The sequence below is a fragment of the Cyanistes caeruleus genome, chromosome 1 (genome assembly GCF_971803275.1).
Source record: "Cyanistes caeruleus chromosome 1, bCyaCae1.hap1.1, whole genome shotgun sequence".
In the NCBI taxonomy this organism is placed as follows: domain Eukaryota; kingdom Metazoa; phylum Chordata; class Aves; order Passeriformes; family Paridae; genus Cyanistes; species Cyanistes caeruleus.
Window position 1 is genome coordinate 16,823,153 of NC_141701.1, and position 19,804 is coordinate 16,842,956.

General features: G+C 33.3%; 1 protein-coding gene across 3 annotated transcripts in view; it reads left to right on the forward strand.

Annotated features, from left to right (window-relative positions):
* CSMD3 (CUB and Sushi multiple domains 3) overlaps positions 1-19,804 on the forward strand; it is a 574,655-nt gene that overhangs the window by 345,028 nt on the left and 209,823 nt on the right. For all 3 annotated transcript variants that reach the window (XM_086880080.1, XM_086880087.1, XM_086880091.1), the window contains 3 exons: positions 7,353-7,469; positions 14,297-14,512; positions 15,130-15,318. In XM_086880080.1, coding sequence (XP_086736206.1) covers positions 7,353-7,469; positions 14,297-14,512; positions 15,130-15,318 — 522 coding nt within the window. The remainder of the gene's footprint in view (positions 1-7,352; positions 7,470-14,296; positions 14,513-15,129; positions 15,319-19,804) is intronic.

The window sequence follows — 19,804 nt, forward strand, 5'->3', positions numbered from 1 at the left end:
GCTTTAAGAAAATAGATTGAAATGCTTATTCAATTACATTATTTGAGATGTTTACTTCTTAAACAGTTTCCCTGCTTGGAGCATGGTACATGTTTTTGATGTTAAAAATGTTTTCAGGAATATTATAACCATTTAATTCTAGGGTAGTATTTAACCAGAGAAAGTCTCCTGAACTTTTATGAGCTACAGGATGTACATGATACTGTATTTTCCTAATACAGTTCTTAGTGAGGACACTAATTTTGAAAGAAATTTTGAGTGAAGACTGATGAAGAAGCTCACTGAATCATGTGCGATTTGCCGTATGGAAGACTATTCATTCCCACTGTATTACTTTCTTTAGAAAATGGTAGGCCCTTCTTGGACTTCAGATTGTTTGCTTAGAAAATGATTTGGTTTTTTATATTTCAGGAGGTTGAAGGTATCAGTGTATGATAATACTCAAAATCTGTGATGGTAGAAAGGGATGTCTATAATCACTTTGCTGAAAATGGCCCTCTGTAGTTCTGCAAGCCCATTTTCTAAAATATTCTTCATCTCAGGTTCTTGCAGGGAATAATTGCAGGGCTCCCACAGTTTGTAGCCAAGGGGACTATATTTTGTTGAATAGATGACAAAACTAAGATGTGTTTTCTAATGGTGATGGGCACTAGATGGTTAATGTGTAAAACGAACAGTATAAGCACACTCCCTATGAATACTGTGCTCTGTTGTGAAATAAACTTATAAATTGTGATCAATTTCTTCCTAAACATGCTGAACTAGCATGCAATTCATTAGGTATATGAGGTTTCTTTTTCTCCAGAGCTCATTGCTAACTGGCAAAGGTCCATTCAATAAATATGTTGTAAAGGTAGGATTGAGTACATTTATTCTACTAAATTTAATCAGTTTATGGTTGATGCAATTTTGATTTCATTGGTGAAGTTCTTCTCTGGTGGAATGTTTTTAAAACAATCTAGAGTCCTTGCACCCCAGGCAAAGGCATTTGCTAAATGGGCTGTTGCTTGCATAAACTATAAGTATGGATTTGTATTAATCATACCACTAATAAACACATCAGTCACTATTACTGTGCATTCAGAATGTTAATCTGATGGTTTCTGAGGAGACAAGTTCTCTTTTGATTGTTCTTTTTGATAATTGCATCTCCTTTTTTATAATTACATCGTGTAGTGATGTGGAGACAGACCATGGTAATTGTGTGGATAGGTCAGGGCAACTCATGAGTGGGTGTGGTTTGGAGAAGTGACTACAAAAGGAAAAATTTTAGACTCCTTAAAGCAAGTTCCTCCTCAGTAGAACATGGTGTTGACTGAAATTCTATTCTGTGAAGGACTGTAAACTGAATTTTTCATGATGTGTTTGACATTGCACAGATAAACATCACATAAAAAGAGTAAAATAGAGGGTTATGATCTTCCTGAGAAAACACTGCTTGTATTGCATCTATCCCATTCCCATCTACTAACTGCATATGATTCACTTTTTACCTGTGTATCTGGAAATCCTGAATTCAACAGTAATCACCACCCAGTGCTTAACTAAAAAGACCAAATTGTATCTTATAATATCCTTCCTATTTGAATACTATAAGAGAATTTTGCTTTTAAGCTTTGAATATATGTGAGGAACTCTTTTCTACCCAGTATATGAATTACTGTAGTAATTGCATCAAAAATTACAGGAAAATGAATGTAAAAGTTAGATATCTACTTAAGTGTGTAAAGTGCTTTTTATTTCCTTCATCATAACATGAAATTGAATGCTAATAGATAATTCTTATTCATTATTTGAATTAAAAATAAATATTGCCATTCCCCCTGATCTTCATTTACTTAAGAAAATTAATAAATAGGATGAAAATAATTCAAGCAAGATAAAAACCCTTTAATGTTTATATTGGAAACCACTAGATGTCCAAATGAATTAGCAAATATGACATTGACTGCAAATATGCAGTACATGAGGAAGGTATTCAGGGAATAATACAGAAGTGTTATGTTCTTTCTGTTGACATCTCTAAAATAAAAATAATAATTCCATTAAAACACAGCTGTTAAAAAACCTGCTTCAAATACTCAGTGTAGTAGAGGCTAGAATTGGAAATGGAGACCATGTCAGGTCTATTTTAGATTTAAATGAGAAGGCCAAAATTCAAGTTTATATTGTGAGTAATCTAGGCTACACTAGTTTATATTAAATTAATCTCTTGTGTAATATAACTCAAATCCAAGGTTTCTTACTTGAAGATGATCATGTTAATTTGATATCCATATCGTTATTTATTTACCCCTACAGAACTACATCCCATTTTAAGATACATTATGTCTTCTATAATTAGGGAAGACAAATGCTGAAGTTTCTTGGTCTATGAAGCACAGTAGATAAGATTCAAACTCTAATTCACTGTTTCAATAATTTTTAAATCTATTTTATATGCCACTTTTATTACCCAATTGCACAATAAATGAAAATCATCTCAGAATTGCATTTTTAGTTGGAAGTTAGAGTCAATTAAACAAATGAATGTAATGAGGCCTCTGTGTGTTTGTGCACATATATATTTGTATTTAGACTTATATATACACAAACATATTTCCATATAAATAGATTTTTCTTTTTTTTTTCCTCAGCAGTTCTTTCTAAACTAGCATATGTTATTAGTCTTCGATGATGCTTGAAATCTAAAGCTAATTGTTATTACCAATCAATTATAATTGTGTGTTTTCTCCTCCCATTACCCCTGAAAACTAAGTAGTTTTCAATTATGTGTACTTACAACAAACTGGACTTACGGAAAAAAGTTGGAGATTTTCTCCTAAAGCTTTTCTTTTTCTTAAGAATATTTTATCTTTCCTGAGAAAATTGAGATCCATCATTTTATGTTAGTGTCTGAGTTGTGGTTGGTGATCTATGGCTAGTCTCTTGAAATTTCTTTACATAAGAAAATCATAGATGATACCATTTGAAGATGTGAAAAATGCTAATTCCACAGATATCACCGTCTCCAATCCAAGTACTTGGGTTTTTTTAAAGTGAATAACGAGTGAACAGTCTATGTTGAAATGTTATCTATGTTGAGGTGTTATCTTCATTAGGGGGCCTCTTAGAGCCCCATTCAGGGTGTGGTGATCTTCTCTGCAGCTTTTGTAGTAGTTTTAAAAGTCCTTCATAAAAATGTTTAAGTCATAAAATATAATATTTCTGTCTCTTTCAGGGATCCCCTTCCTCTCATATCCTGATTTCTTGACATTTCATCTCACTATACTCTTTATAACTCTGAGACAGACTTGTGTCACATCAAAACAAACTAGTTTTAAATAGATAGTAAATCGTATTTGTAGACCTCAGATGACAGCAAACATAATTCATGGTCGTTGAGTTTTCCTGCATGGTATATAAAGCAAAATTTTAGAGGGTTTTCTGTGAATAAATTTTAAGCTGTCTATACAGGATGACCCTGTGCAGGAAGAGAATATACAAACTGATTTCTACAGTAAAATATAAACATGTTAAAACCAGAACAGAGGGCATGTGAGAATAAAATGGAAACAAACAAACAAACAAATATGAACAAATGTGTCATAATCTAATGTGAAGTGTGCTAGAAATATGTTTCTGTAGCATGGCTGCTGTGACAAGACAGCTAATTACTTGCAGTCGTTAATGCAGAGGTTGTGAAGATGGAAAACACATCTTATTGAAGTAGATTAAAACAACCATGTCTCATTACTGATCCAAAATCATAGATTCTTACAGGGCTTGCCAGCCTTCCATGTGAGACCCCAAGAGGAAACAGAACATAATGACAGTTTAGGAGAAGATCAAATGGGTAAAAATAGACTATGAATAAATTTAGGCTGGAAATTATAAGGCTACTTCTAGTATTGCAAGATTGATTTCCTATAACAGTTTTACAGTAGCATGAAATATGGTCTGAAGTGGAACTTTGCTATGAATGACAGAAGTCAAATATTTTTATTACAATTATTCATGTATTTCATGGATGAAGCATGGCCTCCATGTCTCCCACTGAGAAACGAGTAGCCTGAATAAAAGTTCTGAAATTGTTTGGGCCAAAAATTTTTTTCAAAATACATAATGGACCATTTTCTAAGTTAGGCTTGCTTGCTGTCACTTTTTTTGTGATTGATCATGTTACTGAACAAAATGAATGCAGTTGCAACAAAAGAAATCAACCCAATATCCTAAGAATTTATGTCAGCTGAACATCTGAACCAAAGTCCATTATTAAATTAGAATCTTCCTTCCAAAACTTGCTTTTTAAATTGTTACATAATTTCTGATCACCACAGTGTATACTTCCAGGTACCTATCTGTATTATATACAGTCACTTTTATATTTTCTTCTCGTTAGTTTTTGATCTTTTATTCTTGTTCTTTTGTATTTTTTTTTTAATTTTTTTTTATTTTAATTCTCACTATTTGGAAAGCAGTAATGGAGGCATGTCTTGATTCAACTACTCTGATTGCATTAAAAAAGATAAATTTTTAATTGGTGTGTTAAAATAGTGTTCATTTTCTACATTGAAATCAAAAGTAGTGCTTTAATTATTTCCTTAAGTACTCATTCTACTTTTACTCTTTCCTAGCGTCTATCTCTCTATAATCAGATAAAGTGAAAGAAAGGCAGAATTTGGTAATGTGTATGTTTTTCCTTTGCTGTTCTTATTTTTATGTGCTCCTGTTTTCCTTTGCACTCTGAAAAACAGTCAGATCCTAGTAGTGATATTACATGCTTGGGCTGTTAGCCATCTTATCAGGGCCAGTTGCACATCTACTATTTCAGATTTGTCAGCTTGGCTTTATTTTCCAAAAGGCTGCTCCCTTGATGCCTTTTTCTGCCATCTGCTAGCCTTCACAGAGTTACACTGAAGGCCTGATGGCATGCCATAGATGTTTTGTCACTATTTGCATTCCTGAAAGGTTTTCCAAACACTCCATGTAAAATATATTATTTGTTTGGTCTATATCCAATTATTATAAAAACTGACTGTATTTTTTTATTTAATGGATGAAGTAGATAGTTACCATCAGGAGCTCCAACAGCATGCTGTCACAGCCCTGGCTGTATTTTGCTAATGTCTAAATATAGCAGGATCAGATGATAAGGTGGCAGTATTTGCCTTTACTGTCTCTTCATCAGCGAAGTGAGGAGGAAAATTAATATGGAAGGAGGTTATTTGCCTGTGGCAACAATGAAGAGATTGGGCAAATGTGGTCCTAGAATGTCTTATTTCAGCCTGTGGTAGTGGATTTGCAAATTTCCATTTTACAACTAGGCCAACAAAGGCTAGAAAGTTGGCAGGAGAAATAGCACATACAAAACAATCGTGAGGTTATCCAGACAAGTAGGCATGTTTAAAACAGAAATATAGTTAGAACGATAAAACAAATTTTGGCTAGGCAAGATAGGGCAGTCTTCATCCTAGGATGAAATTCCATCTCTAATTCATAAAAAAGTGTTTTTAAATGTATACTTAGTGCCCTGAACACAGTGATGGTACGCAATGCCATAACCTCATTATGAAAAATAATTGATCTTTATGAAAATATTCCACAGTGCTACTGAAATGTCTGGAAAATGCATATATTTCATTGACACAAGTGTCTGCTTAGGTATAGGGTGAGAATGAAGGTATATTCTGGATATTCTCTTGATTCCCTATCCGCTGTGTCCTCAAATCACTTATGAATTTACAGCTACAAGCAGAAAATTATGACATGTCCTTATATTCATTCTCAAATATATAACATTAATAGCAAAGGCATAATGGGTATAACTTCCACCATTTACTTCATCAATGTATAGCAGAAATTTCCATAAGCAGCGTAAATATCAAGACATAGCAGAAGAAACAGCATGATGCAGCAAATTACTCACAGCACCTTTCTCCTGAAGTGTGTAGATGTTTGAGCACATACTGAAGGGCCAAACTTCTCCCCCCTTTAGGAGTCACACTGTTGAGCACTGCATTAGGAGTTGCTACTGATGTTACAGGAGGGGTGGGAGCAGGTTAAACCAGCCAGTGCAGGTGGGGCTGCATCTCCTAGAATGAGGCATCGCTCCTCCAACCTTTGACAGGTTCCTTCCCTCACCCTCATTGCTGTGGCAGCAGGGTGGGAAGCACTGACATGAGCAAGGAATAGGTGAGTGACTGCTTACAGAACAAGAAGAGGGTTCGATATTTGTATCAGCTGGACTTACAGACAAGTAGCTGCCATTTACATCTCTCCAAAAGTATCTTAGAAGACCTTTAACATCTCCTAAAGATAAAAGGAGAATTTGTGTCAGTTACTTTGGAAGGACGACTCTTATGGAGAGCTGCAATCAACTTTACTAGGACAGTCTAAATTATTTGACCTGAAACTGGTGACATTAGTTCACTGGTTTTATTCTAAAATATTTCCGCAAAATAATTTTGGTAATGCATATATTTAGCCTAAGGAAAGTGAAAGGAATAGATGCTTTTAACCTTGAGGGAAAAACAATAGAACTATTCATTTGTTTTATAATGTATGGTCTTCTGAGATAATCTATATTCAGAGAACTATGATGTAATAACTTGGTACTGAATTTTAATAACTGTTATTGATATATGATAATTCTAAAATGCAAGACTTTTCCTTACTAAGGATTTTTTGATTAATGTTATATTTCAAAAACCCTGAAATAGAAAATCATTGAGCTGTACATTTTTGCCAGTGTTGAAATGACTAAATTTTTATATTTTGCATTAATTCCAGATGTAATTTAGTTTTTGTATTGCTCAATTACTGATTACTTTTATAAAGTTGCTAATGAATCTATAGAAATGCTTATTTTTATACTGGAACTTGTCATTAGCACCAACATCATAAACACATAACCAATAACTCTAATTCTATTCACAAAACCATGTCAACCTTCCCTGCACAAATATTTTAAGTAAATAATTCTTCATTTGCCAAGATTTACCATTTTAATTCTCCAGCCTTAGCTTCTGCTTAAGTGATATTGTTTGGCTCTGTATCATCTGCCTTCGTCTCCCTGCTAAACTTGATGACTTTCACAGAGTCTCCAGAAAACCTGAAAAAACAGCTAATGAAATTTGATTTTGATTTTCTTATGCATATTAAACACAAATTAATAATCATAGATTGCATTTCTTTTTCTATTGTATAAAAATAGCCTGTAGTCATATCTGAAATTGCTAAATCATTTAAGTAACTACTTTTAAGTAATTTTAGAGGCAGAATTTTTAGGTTTGTTTTCTTACATTTTCTCATATCGGTACATTTTCTATTCTTTATATTATTGTTATTGTTATAATTTTCTTTGTTTCTAGCTTTATGTGGTGGAGATGTTAGAGGACCTAGTGGAACAATTTTATCTCCAGGTTATCCTGACCTATATCCAAATTCACTGAATTGCACATGGACTGTGGATGTTACCCATGGAAAAGGTAAATAAATCCTTTTCTCTTTTTCCACTTTTTTTTTTTTCTTTTTAATATATAAGTCCAGTATTCTCTGTTCTAGTAGACCTAGGTTAGCATGAAAGCACTTGGATTTGCATTGCTGATTTTTGGGGTTGTTTAATTTTCTTGTAGTATCTCCTAGAATTCCAGAAGTGCGCTATGCCCTTATACTTCCCACAGAATGAAAAGTCATTGAGAAAGAATTATATGACTGATCACAGAAGCTGAAGGACAGAAGGCTTTTAAGGAAGAGGTGGTTATTTCTTGGAGGTAGACTTAAGGAAAAAGATGTAATACTGATTTTAACTCTTCTCTGAGAGGTTAAATAATGCTTAGGATACAAATGGAAGCTGGTATTTAAGGTAGCAAAGTTTCCTGGAAATAATGTGTTCTAGTTGCTTTCAAATGAAAGGTTTTTGGTACTATATGAGATGGATCTAAACCTACAGGTTTTTGTTGGTATTCTGTATTAAATATGGGAGCGACTGCATAGTACTCTTGTGCTATGGGTGGAAGGAGCTAGAGAGGTGTAAGATTTAATGTTAAGGGAAGGAGACAGAGATAAATGTCTTAAGAGAAATTAAATACAAGAGAGTTAGCTGGTAAGAACACAAAAAGGAGAATTATATTGTAATACAGGAAAGAATACAGAAAGAGGAATGAAAGGGAGAAGAAGGAGGACAAGTTCAATTCTGAATTTCATCAATGTTCTCTCTGAGGGCATGAAAAATGTGACAAAGTATGCTGATGATGTATTCTTCTAAGAAAGAGTTATTGATAACATAAAAATAAGACTTAAGATACAGAGAATTGTGCTGATGTGTGATCCCCTTATTCAATTTTGTACAAATAGTGTGATAGTTTCTCATCTAGGTGTCAAATCACTCTGACTAGTTGTCCCATTTAAAACTCCTTAAAGCATTAAAGTGGCAAAGCGTATCTCTCAAAATTATTGCTCCAGCTGTTCCATAGTCTATCTTATTACCAAGTGATGCCTTCGTGTCAATGTAATTTGATTCTAAATATCCACAGTGAAAAAGCCTCCTGAATTTACTGATGCTACATCTCATACTACATTTGCCTTTGTTACCTCTAGGTATGATGCATGGCTTTTAGGGTTGTGGGAATATAAGGGACTATGTATCTTTTGTTCTTGATAAGCAAGAAAGACTAATAGAAAGTGTAAAGAAACTGTTAGACTTATAGTCATTTATCTTGCACTCTGTGTGAGAAGTCATTGGATAACAGCACAAGCTTTATAATCTGAGAATTGAAGGCAAGTACTGGAGATGGATAATAGTTTATCTTCTTGGAGTAATACATGACAGAATTCTACATGTATTTCATGTAATACATGCAAATTCTACAGTAAATACGAGGTCAGATTAGGCTACATTTTTCAGGATTCTTGAAAGACATTTTAACACTTTCTCTTAAATTAAAAATGGGATTATGAAGAAAGGTACTTGGGAGGTTTTGGTTGGTTTCTGTTTTTTTTTTTTTTTAATTAATTTTTAGAAAATGAAGTAGTTTTTTCTGATTTATCTTTTTTCTTAAAAACTAAGCTAGAGAAGTACTTAAAAGTTGGGGCACATAGCTGAAATTTTCAATTTGTTGTATTTAAAACAATTATTTATAATGTTTTATGTAATCCCATTGATAAAATAAATTTGCAGAAATAAAATATACAAGGGAAGACAACAGTACAAATATGGATATTTATAAGCACATATACACTCATATATGTATGCACACATATTTATAGATTCACATTCTTGTTTGATTCAATGTCATGCAATGTTAAAGTCTTGGGGCATAGCAGCTGGAAAGCTGCTCAGTGGAAAAAGACCTGAGGGTGCTGGTTGACAGCTGTTGAACATGATCCAGTCGTGAGCCCAGGTGGCCAAGAAGGCTGATGGCATCCTGGCCTGGATCAGAGTTGGTGTGGCCAGCAGGAGCAGGACAGTGATTGTGTCTCTGTACTCAGCACTGGTGGTCCTGTGTCCACTTCTGGGCCCCTCAGTACAAGAAAGACATTGAGGTGCTGGGGCATGTCCATATACTGGACATTAGGAGAAAATTTCTTTGTGGAAGGAGCTATCAGTCCTTAAAACATTCTGCCCAGGGAAGTATCATCCGTGGAGCTATTTAAAAAACATGTTGATGTGGCACTTAAGGACATGGTTTAGTGGTAGATTGGCAGTGCTGGATTAGTGGTTTTAGAGGTCTTTTCCAATCTAAATGACCTATGATTCTGTAAGTTTTATATTATTGTATGGAAATGTTATTAAGTATGAACGCAATGTCACAATTTGACTTGATTCACAACTTGACATTTTGATTCATGCTGCTTAAAGAGCTGCTGGAAAAAATTGTAGAGTGGGTATTTGCTCTCAGTAGGAAATAGTGTGTGAAATCCTCATACTTTGTACTTGTTGGCAAAAGGCTATTAATTCTTTAAGCTCTTCCTGTTGTACTGCATGAGGAAGATAGCTGTCCTTTTATGATAATAAGTCACAGGCTTACTTAATTTAAATTTCTGACAGTTAAGTTCTATGTCACAGTGAGCTAGTCAATTAGGACACTTCTGTATTTAATGGAAAAATGCATGTATCTTCAGGATATGAGTCATTTCACCCTGAAAGGGTATCTAAAGCAGATAGAATGAACTATCCTCTGAAGGCACCTGTTTATCTCTATCATGTAATGTCCAGCGGGTTAATACAGTCCCTAGATGAATTGTCTGTGGGGAGACTGAGTGACTAAGGTTTATGTAGTTATCATTTAGGAAAATTAATCCCGTACACTTAAATGGGTTATTTTAATGAGAGGGAAAAATAAACTTTGTTCTGGATATCTCATTTTCTGCTCTATTTCATGGCTAGTATAATTTAAACATCATAAACTCAAGGAGTATCTTCTACTGGCCACTAATTAGTGAGATGATTTTTACTTTAGACTATTTTGGGGTTTTTTTCTACAAAGTTTTGTAGTTTGGTGTCAGAGTGCTAAGAAAAAGTAAACATCTTGTAGGTCCAGAATTCTGAGCAGTACTTTCATATACACACATGTTTATGTTAAAACTTCATACTGCTACATAATAAGAGGTAATTAAATGCAGAGATTTAGAGATTTAGTTATGATGTATATTTTATGTCATATGATATATGTTATACGTTGAATTGCTAGGAAAAATAGTTTCTGTGTTTGTATATACTGTTTTAAATAACAATATTGTAATATATGTTTTTAATTTTACTCTCCTAGTGTATCTAATGTTTTAGAATTCATTTTCCATTTGTATTCTTGTGGACCAGCTTTATAATTCTTGAGTATTCTTTACAACTTGCTGTAACTTTTTTTTATTAAAAAAAAAAAATATTAACTAGAGAATTGAACATTTATTTTAAATATAGTTGGTGTGTCGTTAATTACTATTATGAAGAGAAAAGGAAACACCTGTTGACAATAATTATTGCATTTCATCTGTGATTAGAATGCAATTTAAATACACGGTGAAATGAAATTTATGGAGTGATACAACAGTGGTATGTTTTAGAAGATCTATTATGAGATAATTAATTAACCCATCACCCAATAGTCTGGATTGTAATATAGAGAATCAACATTTTACAGTGTTATGTCTTCCTATCTTCATTTCAGATTTTTAAAAACTCTCCTTATAAAGAAAGGTGCATGTGAGGCAGAATGAGAAGGAATCTACCTGAACATATCTTTTACAATTCTTCCCCAGAGAAGACACAATCTGTCGCACAGCATATATTAATGTGATTAGAATATTTTCTGAAGAAAACCAAATTGTACAGCTACTGCTGTAATATACCTTGGGGTTTTGCTGAGAAATGTCATGGCAATCTGGAAAATTGATTGAAACATTCCCTTGAGTTAAACCTTGACTCTGATGTTTGAACAATACTCAGTGAAGCTCAACTGTGAATCACAGGAATTTCATTATTTTGGGTTACTACCATAAAATTTTCTTTGGCATTTCTGATTTTGTTGTTTCAGTACACATGCATGCATAAAAAGGGCCAAAATTAATTTGGAGTGCAGTAAATGCAACAAATATGAGGTGAATTTTGGTCTTCTTTTCTATATATACCACATGGGTTTTTTAAAGAGCTCTTTTCATGTGAAATCAACACTATATCCTGTATGAACAAAGTTAAAAAAAAAGAACCCAATCATTTGAGGATTTATTAATTCCAAGCTAAATTTATATACATTAATTCAAAAGATATGCAGCCCAATCTCAATTCCAGAATTCTTTGTGTGATTTTTGCCAATTTATTTTCACACAAGCTAGGAGAATAAAAAGGATGATCAAAATAGATGAATGCCTTTGGTTATGTAATTAGTAAATTAAGAATTTTTAAAAGCCAGAATAAATCTTTTGGATTATTTTTTTTTTTTTTTACCATAAGCATAAAATAAAATCAAATCTCATCCAGTAACTTCTATATCAGTGTTACTAAGTAATGTGTTTTTCTGGATCCAGAGTGAGTATGTGATGTGTGTGGAGTTTTAAGAAGGGAAGGAGGTATCTGCTTGAAAAGCTGAATGGTTCTCCAGCCTCTTTAAAGGGAAGTAAAAGATAGATCCAAGATATCTGATTGGTCTCATTTCTATGTCCAGCTGATGGCAAGACTAAGCATGTGTTCCAAAGATGCCACTGTACATGGCTGGTCACACAAATTAACAAGGACAGAGGCAAGTGTCTTATTGACCCACATAGAAACACCAGCAGCAGTGGAGCAGACATGAACACCACAGGCAAGGAAATCCTATTTCTCCATCCAGACTGAGGGGAAAAGGAGTCTGTTAGAAGTGACACTCACATATGCACATGAGTGTGCTCCCCCAACCTTCCATATTCTGACCCAGGAGCTGGAGCTGGACTCCAGATTCTACTCAGACTAGGTTCTGCCTGGTTTGTGACCAATGGCCCTTTTTCCAGTTGTCCCAAGATGTCATGCTGCTCCCCAGACAGTCCATCCTAATGTTCACTAGTGATCATCCATGTGTTCACTCTTTGGACAGAAGACACATTTGAATGCTAGTCAGGAGTAGAGTTTTAAAATAATAGAGGACAGGTTGCACTTGTTAGGTGCAGGGATTAGAGAGCCTTAGCCATCTCTCTTTTCCCACCCTTTTTTCACTCGTATCTTATATTTCACTCAAATTTTATGAATTCCCTCAAGCACTCTATGGCAAATTTATAATTTTCATGAGGCCCACGGTAAAATTCTTTCCCCCATTATCATCAATTACTAAGATTTAACTGCTTTAAGATTACAGTAATACATCTAATTTACCATCAGACAGAAACATAAGAATTCTGGTCTTTGTTAGTACCTCCAGTTAATCCTGCTCATTAAAGTTTATGCGTGTATGTGTACACCATTCATTACTTCTCTCATTTCCTGTCTTTGCTTCTTGTACTGAAAAGTCCTTTACCAGGTTCATAAACTGAGTGTCCTTGCATTCCAGATACCCATACAAGCTGTATTTCTTAGGTGTGATTGTGTTGCATTCATATAAATGTTTAATGCTATTCAGACAACCTCAAGAATATTATGAAAAAAAAACCAACAAAAAATAAACCAAACCAAAATCAAACAAACAAAAAACAAACAAAAAAACCAAAACAAAACCCAGTAACGGGCAATTGTACTGAAAGCTTCCAAAGATGCATTTGAGTTCTAGAAAAGGTAACCTACAACACCTGAAGGGGTACAATATTTTTGTATTTAGACAGCTGAGTCAAGCAGAGTATATCTAGATTGGATTTTATGGCCCTGTTTGGGAAATTTGGGGCTGGTGGTGGCAGGAGTAGGGTGAGTGGTGCAGTGTTGAGCCTGTAGGAACTATTTCTTTCCTTTTTGATTAAGTTATGTTTGCTATTCAAAATCTGTTGGCCATGTAAGTACCCAAAGTTCATTAATCTTCATCTGCTATGTTAATCTGCAATCATATGAATGGATCATCCTAAGTATTACATCATCAGATATATTTGTAGAGACTGAATTATTGGTTTATAATTTACATGATAAAACTGAAAATGGTATTACACTAGAGCTATCCATAATCACTTAAGATAGCTAATGGATTCTTCTCTTTATTTTTCTTGGCTTTTCTGTACATTCTACCAAAAGATCATGCTCTAACCCTTAGTTAAAAATGCAGAAGTGATTTAATTGTCTTGATCTTTAAGTGTTTTTATTGCTACTGTGTTCCAGGAGATATCTTCCTTTCTAGATGTGTGATTTATATATGATGATTGGCAAAAACATTATACTATTGACGTGTGACACATCATTAAGACACTTCCCATTTTTTGGGGGGGAATTGGTGCTGCTACTGTATGTACCATTAAAATTTAATATCACATATTTTATAATCCTTCCTTTCACTGGTTCTATTCAAGGATACTGGTGATTGTAAGAAATAAGGTTTATTTTTTTTATTCTGCCACTAACTGTTAGGAGTTTTGAATATACATAGCGCATCACTGGATTTTACACAAAAATGGAAGCACATATCTTTAAATTCTATAAATCAGATGTCCAAATTTTGAAGCTAAAGGAAAAGTTCAAGATGGTGTCAAAATAAAACCTGCTGCAAATACATTTTAATTCCAAAGCCAGGACAGATACTAATTTTTAGAAAAAATGGATTATCTTCATTTTCCAAATGATGAGTCATAATGCAATGCATGGATTTTAACCTTGGCTTACTTACATGGATGTTAATAGGTCGATATGTAAATCTAATTGTACTTTTTCTAATAGGTGTGCAATTCACCTTCTACACATTTCATTTGGAGGATCATCATGACTACTTGCTGATAACAGAGAATGGCAGTTTCACACAGCCATTGGCACGTCTGACTGGCTCAGAGCTTCCTTCACCGATCAATGCTGGTCTCTATGGAAATTTCAGAGCTCAGTTGCGGTTTATTTCAGATTTTTCAATATCATATGAAGGATTTAATATTTCTTTCTCTGGTAAGTAAATTCCTGTATTATCTGGCTTCTGAAAAATTGCTATTTTGGGAATTTTTTCTGTATGTTATATAAAGAAAAAAAGAATTGAAATTATTTTAATGAATATATAGACTGAAAAATTATATAATTTTTTACCTAAGCAAAATAATTTTAAATCAAGTGAACCTTTATGCCTCTATAGAGGCAAAGGACATATTTGTGCTACATGATGAACAAATGTCAGTAAACTGTAAGACACATTATCAAGTGAGGGGAGGAAACAGAACTAGTCTAATTTCAGTTACTGAAATTTCAGATGAGCCGAGGTGTCAACTATTCAGGTTTTGTTGTACCATTTTTAAAATATGTTTTATTTACTGGAGTTATTTATGGCTCTTACAAGAATGATAAAACAAGTTGTGTCATACATCTTCAAAAGATAGTGAATATTTTAATTTGCCTCACTTTTCAACATAATCTAATTATCAATTTAACAGTTGCACTAAAAATTTGGTTTAAAATCTGATGCCTGTATTGCTATTCAGGTGGAAATAAACAGTAATTACTAGACTGCAAGATTACATATATGAGTGGTAGAGAACGTGTTCTCATACAACCTGACTTGCTCTTGTTTGCAGAGTATAATCTTGAACCTTGTGAAGATCCTGGGGTCCCACAATTTGGTAACAGAATAGGGTTTAATTTTGGTGTTGGAGATATTCTGACATTCTCCTGTTCCTCTGGATATCGTTTAGAAGGAGCTTCAGAGGTTATTTGTCTTGGTGGTGGACGACGAGTATGGAGTGCACCTCTGCCAAGGTGTGTGGGTACGTGGTCAGCTGCTTTCATTTGCTTGTATGTGTAGTCATTGTCCATGGACTTGCAGATTTTGAGCATGGAAAAGCATAGTAATACACCTCTTTTTAATGTACTATCATATTCTCCTCATCTCCTTAGTCAATTTTTTCAACCTTTTTTTATTATATTTAATATTATAACTATAAATGGACTTCTTAGTCCATACTTGAAAGCAATTAAAATTAAAGGCACAATGCTTACTCTTCTTATTTGGATTAATAAATTTAGAAAACTGGGTATAAATTTAAATTAGCATTTAGCAGTTCAGATGTCAGGTAACTGAATTTTTTTTATTTTTTTCAATGCAAGATTCCAAGTGATACCTGTATTATAAAATTATAGTTAGAGCGCTTAGACCAGATTTATTTCAAAAAACTAGGTCTATTTATAGGAGCAAAGTCAACCTGGACATCCTATGTAAGAACCATATGCTCAGAATATCCTTAGAACAGTTGTTCTGGTTTTTAAATGATAGCTAAGATAATTGAGAAGAAACACTTTCTGATGATTCCTGCCTAACACTCTTCACTCACTGTAGAGGTAGCCTATTTGTGTAGCTTTGACTAGAAATTATGCTTTAAATGGCTAAAGAATATTAATTGAGCAGAATTCTTCCTAAATTATATGGTTTTCAATCCTGTTGAGAACTGTTAAAGCAATAAGATCTATAAAAAGTAGGATAGTTAAGTGTCTGCGTTATTTTTTATTTAAGAGTATATATTGCTGAAATTTATTAAAGAGTATATACTATATGGAAAGGTTTATATATGAAAACATCTGTATCAGTGTACATCTAACATATTTTATTTTTTCATACCAAATTATATGTTAGCAAAATGTAAATGTCTTTCAGATGTTGATTGCATAGTACCTATGGATGGATTATGTGTTTCCTCTTTTGTTGTCAGTTACTGTATCAACACTTTTAGGTCCAAACCACTCCTATGCTTACCTCAGTACAGGGAAAATTATGAATTTAACTTATGCATTAACCACATTTATATATGTTCCTATAGAAGAGATGATTTAGAAGCTGAATCAGAGAAATGGATGAATAAAAGTTCTTTATGTGGTGGGGTTGATGAATTTTTAACCATAAGAATAATAATGACTGTGTGCACAGTCAAGAAGACAGGTTAAATTTCAGTAATAAATTTCAGGAAGTGTTAATATAAAATGAACTGGTAAATTACCAGCAAAAAGAAACTTCCACAGCAGCATAAATGCAAAAAAAATTGCTATATATCTTTCATGACCCAGAAAAATAATGTTTATGTTTGTTTGTTGGGGGAAAAGAGAAGAGCTGTAACACAAGTAATAAATTACTTTATAGTCAACATGTTTTCTCCTTACTTTTGAAAAAAAAAGATAGTCTCAATTAGAATGGCTTAATTAGCAATTTTCCCTCGATAAGTATCATTTGTCAATATTTTGATTAATTTATATGTCATAATAATTAAATTCAAACTAGACATGAGTAGAAATTCCTGTTGGCCACTTATATTGGGCTCAAAATTTATGTATTTTTACTGTTGTTCATGTTTGGTGTTTTTTGTCAAAATGCTTAATGAGATAATGCTTCTGATATGATGGGCACTTTCACATACACACAACATCAACTGGGAAGTAACCACTGATCATAGTATTTGTGTTCAGCTTGTCAGCACAAGAATAGAATGCAAGGAAGACAGGTTTGGTGGAAGGCCAAGCATCCCTGTGTACAACAAAGACCAATGTGTTGGGTTTTGAAACAGAGTAGTCAATCATAATCAATTCTAAACCAAATAATTTGCCAGAATATTAGAAGATGTCTTTCATTTTCTTATTTAGAATATGGATAAATGTTTATTAATTAATGTTATTATTCAGTCTATAAAGATAGTCTTTTTTCAAAAATTTTGACTGAAGACTTAAGAAATGAAATTTTGAAATTAGAAATTTTTAAATGGAAAACTAATGTTCAAATAACAAAAAAAAAGAATATTGAATTTTTAAGGCTGAATTTCTCAAGTAATGGTATTATTTCAGTACGATTTCACAACGATTTTTATAATAATATTTTTCAAAAAAAGCACAAATATTTTCCATTTTTCTGTGCATCACATGATGCAGCACTTCTTGGGGTAGATGTCTGTAGTCACTCACAGGGCAAGAATAGTTCGATGGTAGCTGAAACTTTGGTGTGTTATCCACTCAGTGTTGGCTAACAAAACTAAAACACAGTCTATATGAGTTACTGCAAATTAACTACAACACAGCCAACAGAACAAGCTGTTAATAAATGGGTGTATCTAATGATGACAGAAAAAGTCCATAATCTTTAAAATAATTGCTTTGAACTTTTCCATGGACTGTGAAAAAGAGGTCACTTTTTGATTCTAAGTAATACATTCTTGAAACAATGCCTACAGTAAATATGAATGCATGTTCACATTTGACTTTTTATAAAAGTAAACTCTAAACTCTGGGTGGTCTTAAGGAATGAACATTTTCCTCAGTATGCTAGGGGTTTGTCTCCAGCTTGTAAAACAGAGCAGAGAAATCATCTTAAGTTTGTGAATATGGAGTTGCCTTCATAGAGTTGTAGTGTGTCTGAAATGTTCAGATGTGTTTGGAGCTCAGATGTCTTTGCCTAGTACTCTTTATAATTTTCATTGCTATAGATAGCTTACAAGAATTTTCCTGTAACTGTGTTACAGATAGGAAGAAACAAGAGCAATTATTATTGCTTTAAAGGGAAAAAAAGTGACATTGATAAAATTAAACTTTTCTTGTAATCAATAATGGAATGAAGATGATTAAAGATCTGTTAGAACACTGTCATTCCTTAGTTTCATGATTTATTTTTCTGCTATACTCAAGTGATAACAAAATGCGGTGTTTGTATTCAGCACACATATTTCTTTCTTGGAATTGCTTTTCAGAGAAATGTAGAAAGTTGTCTCTATTATGCCAGGATTTCTTATGTTTTTGGTTTTTTTCTCTCTCCCCTGCCCTTTTCCAATCTGTTTTTTCATTCCTTTTAAGGCTGTCCAATAGCCAAATTGTATTACATTTCATTATAACTGTCATGTCTGAATTTATAGACCCTAATTTTTTCTATGTCTGTGTAAAATAATCTATGTCTTCATAGCCTCCTAGTCATATCAAGTCTTTTCAATTGGCTTTCTTAGGGCCACACGGTTTCTTTCCAGACTGCTAAACCTTCACTGGAAGACACTGACATTAAAACTTTTTTCTTCTGTGCTTTCACTTTTTTTTTGTTCATTCTTCTCAGTAGGTCCTAAGCAGTCTCTAATTCTGGACTTAGAGATTTCTAAGGAAAATCCCCTTGAAAATTCCCCTTGAAAATAAAAAAGACAAAAAGACATAAAATATGTACAGGCAAACTCATTCATTTCTGTCATGATGCATACTTTTCAGATAATGTACATGAATTTTTGCCGGTAGAAATTTTTTGCCGAGGTGTTTGCTGATTTGGCTTTTTTGCCAAGCTTTTAGTTAAGGTGCTTTTCAAAGAACACCAATAACAGATATTTCAAATATGTCTGAAAGGTTATATTATATGAGAGAAAAAAATTAATTCAGCATTGACTGGATATTCATAAATAAGGAAGGCAAGGTTCCACAATACATCTGTAGTAAGTTCTCATATTAACAAGAGAACCATTGGACACCCTCTGCACCTCCTATTCTTTAAACCTATGATTTTCCTTCATCTGCATAGCTCTATCTATTTCTGTGCATGCAAAACATTTAAGATTAAGATTGCTTTTAATATATTTTGCTTCAAAAAATGTCCTTTTGCTCGTTTTGAGACTTCTTTTAATATGTGGAATGTTTGGGCAGCGTGAATTCTGAGTTTAAGGATAGTGATATCCACTTGTAAATGCCATTGATTCATCTTGGAACAAATGAATACTAAAATTTCTTCTGTTCATCAGAAGTAAATTTATTCCCTTAAATATTTCTTCTGTAAAGTGTGAGTATGTTATATATCTATTATTTTCTTCAGGGATAGGATTCCTGAAAAAATCAAAGTACAGCCATTGAGGTCTCGTCATATGTTAGTATAATAGCATTAATATGTAATAAGAAGTTTCCTAATATTTCTTATGTATTTTAAGATTTTGCATCAAGTTTTAACTGTTCCTGTTCCCCATGTGAAAATTTTTACTAAATTTCCAACAGTTCCAGCCGTTCCTGAGTTATTTGTGGAGGTTTTTTTGGTTGTTCTTGTTTTGGGATACTTTTGTTGGCATTGGGGTTTTTTATAAGAATGTTACATTAGTTTAAAGGAAAATCATGCACATGGTAGTTTAAATTAATCTAATATAGAATGTGGGGTTTTAAAATACAATTTTCATTGTTAACATTAATGCAGAAGCTCATTTGTCATGCTATTTCTTCATCCTCCTTTGATCAACTGCAATGCAGGATCATATTATTTAAAGT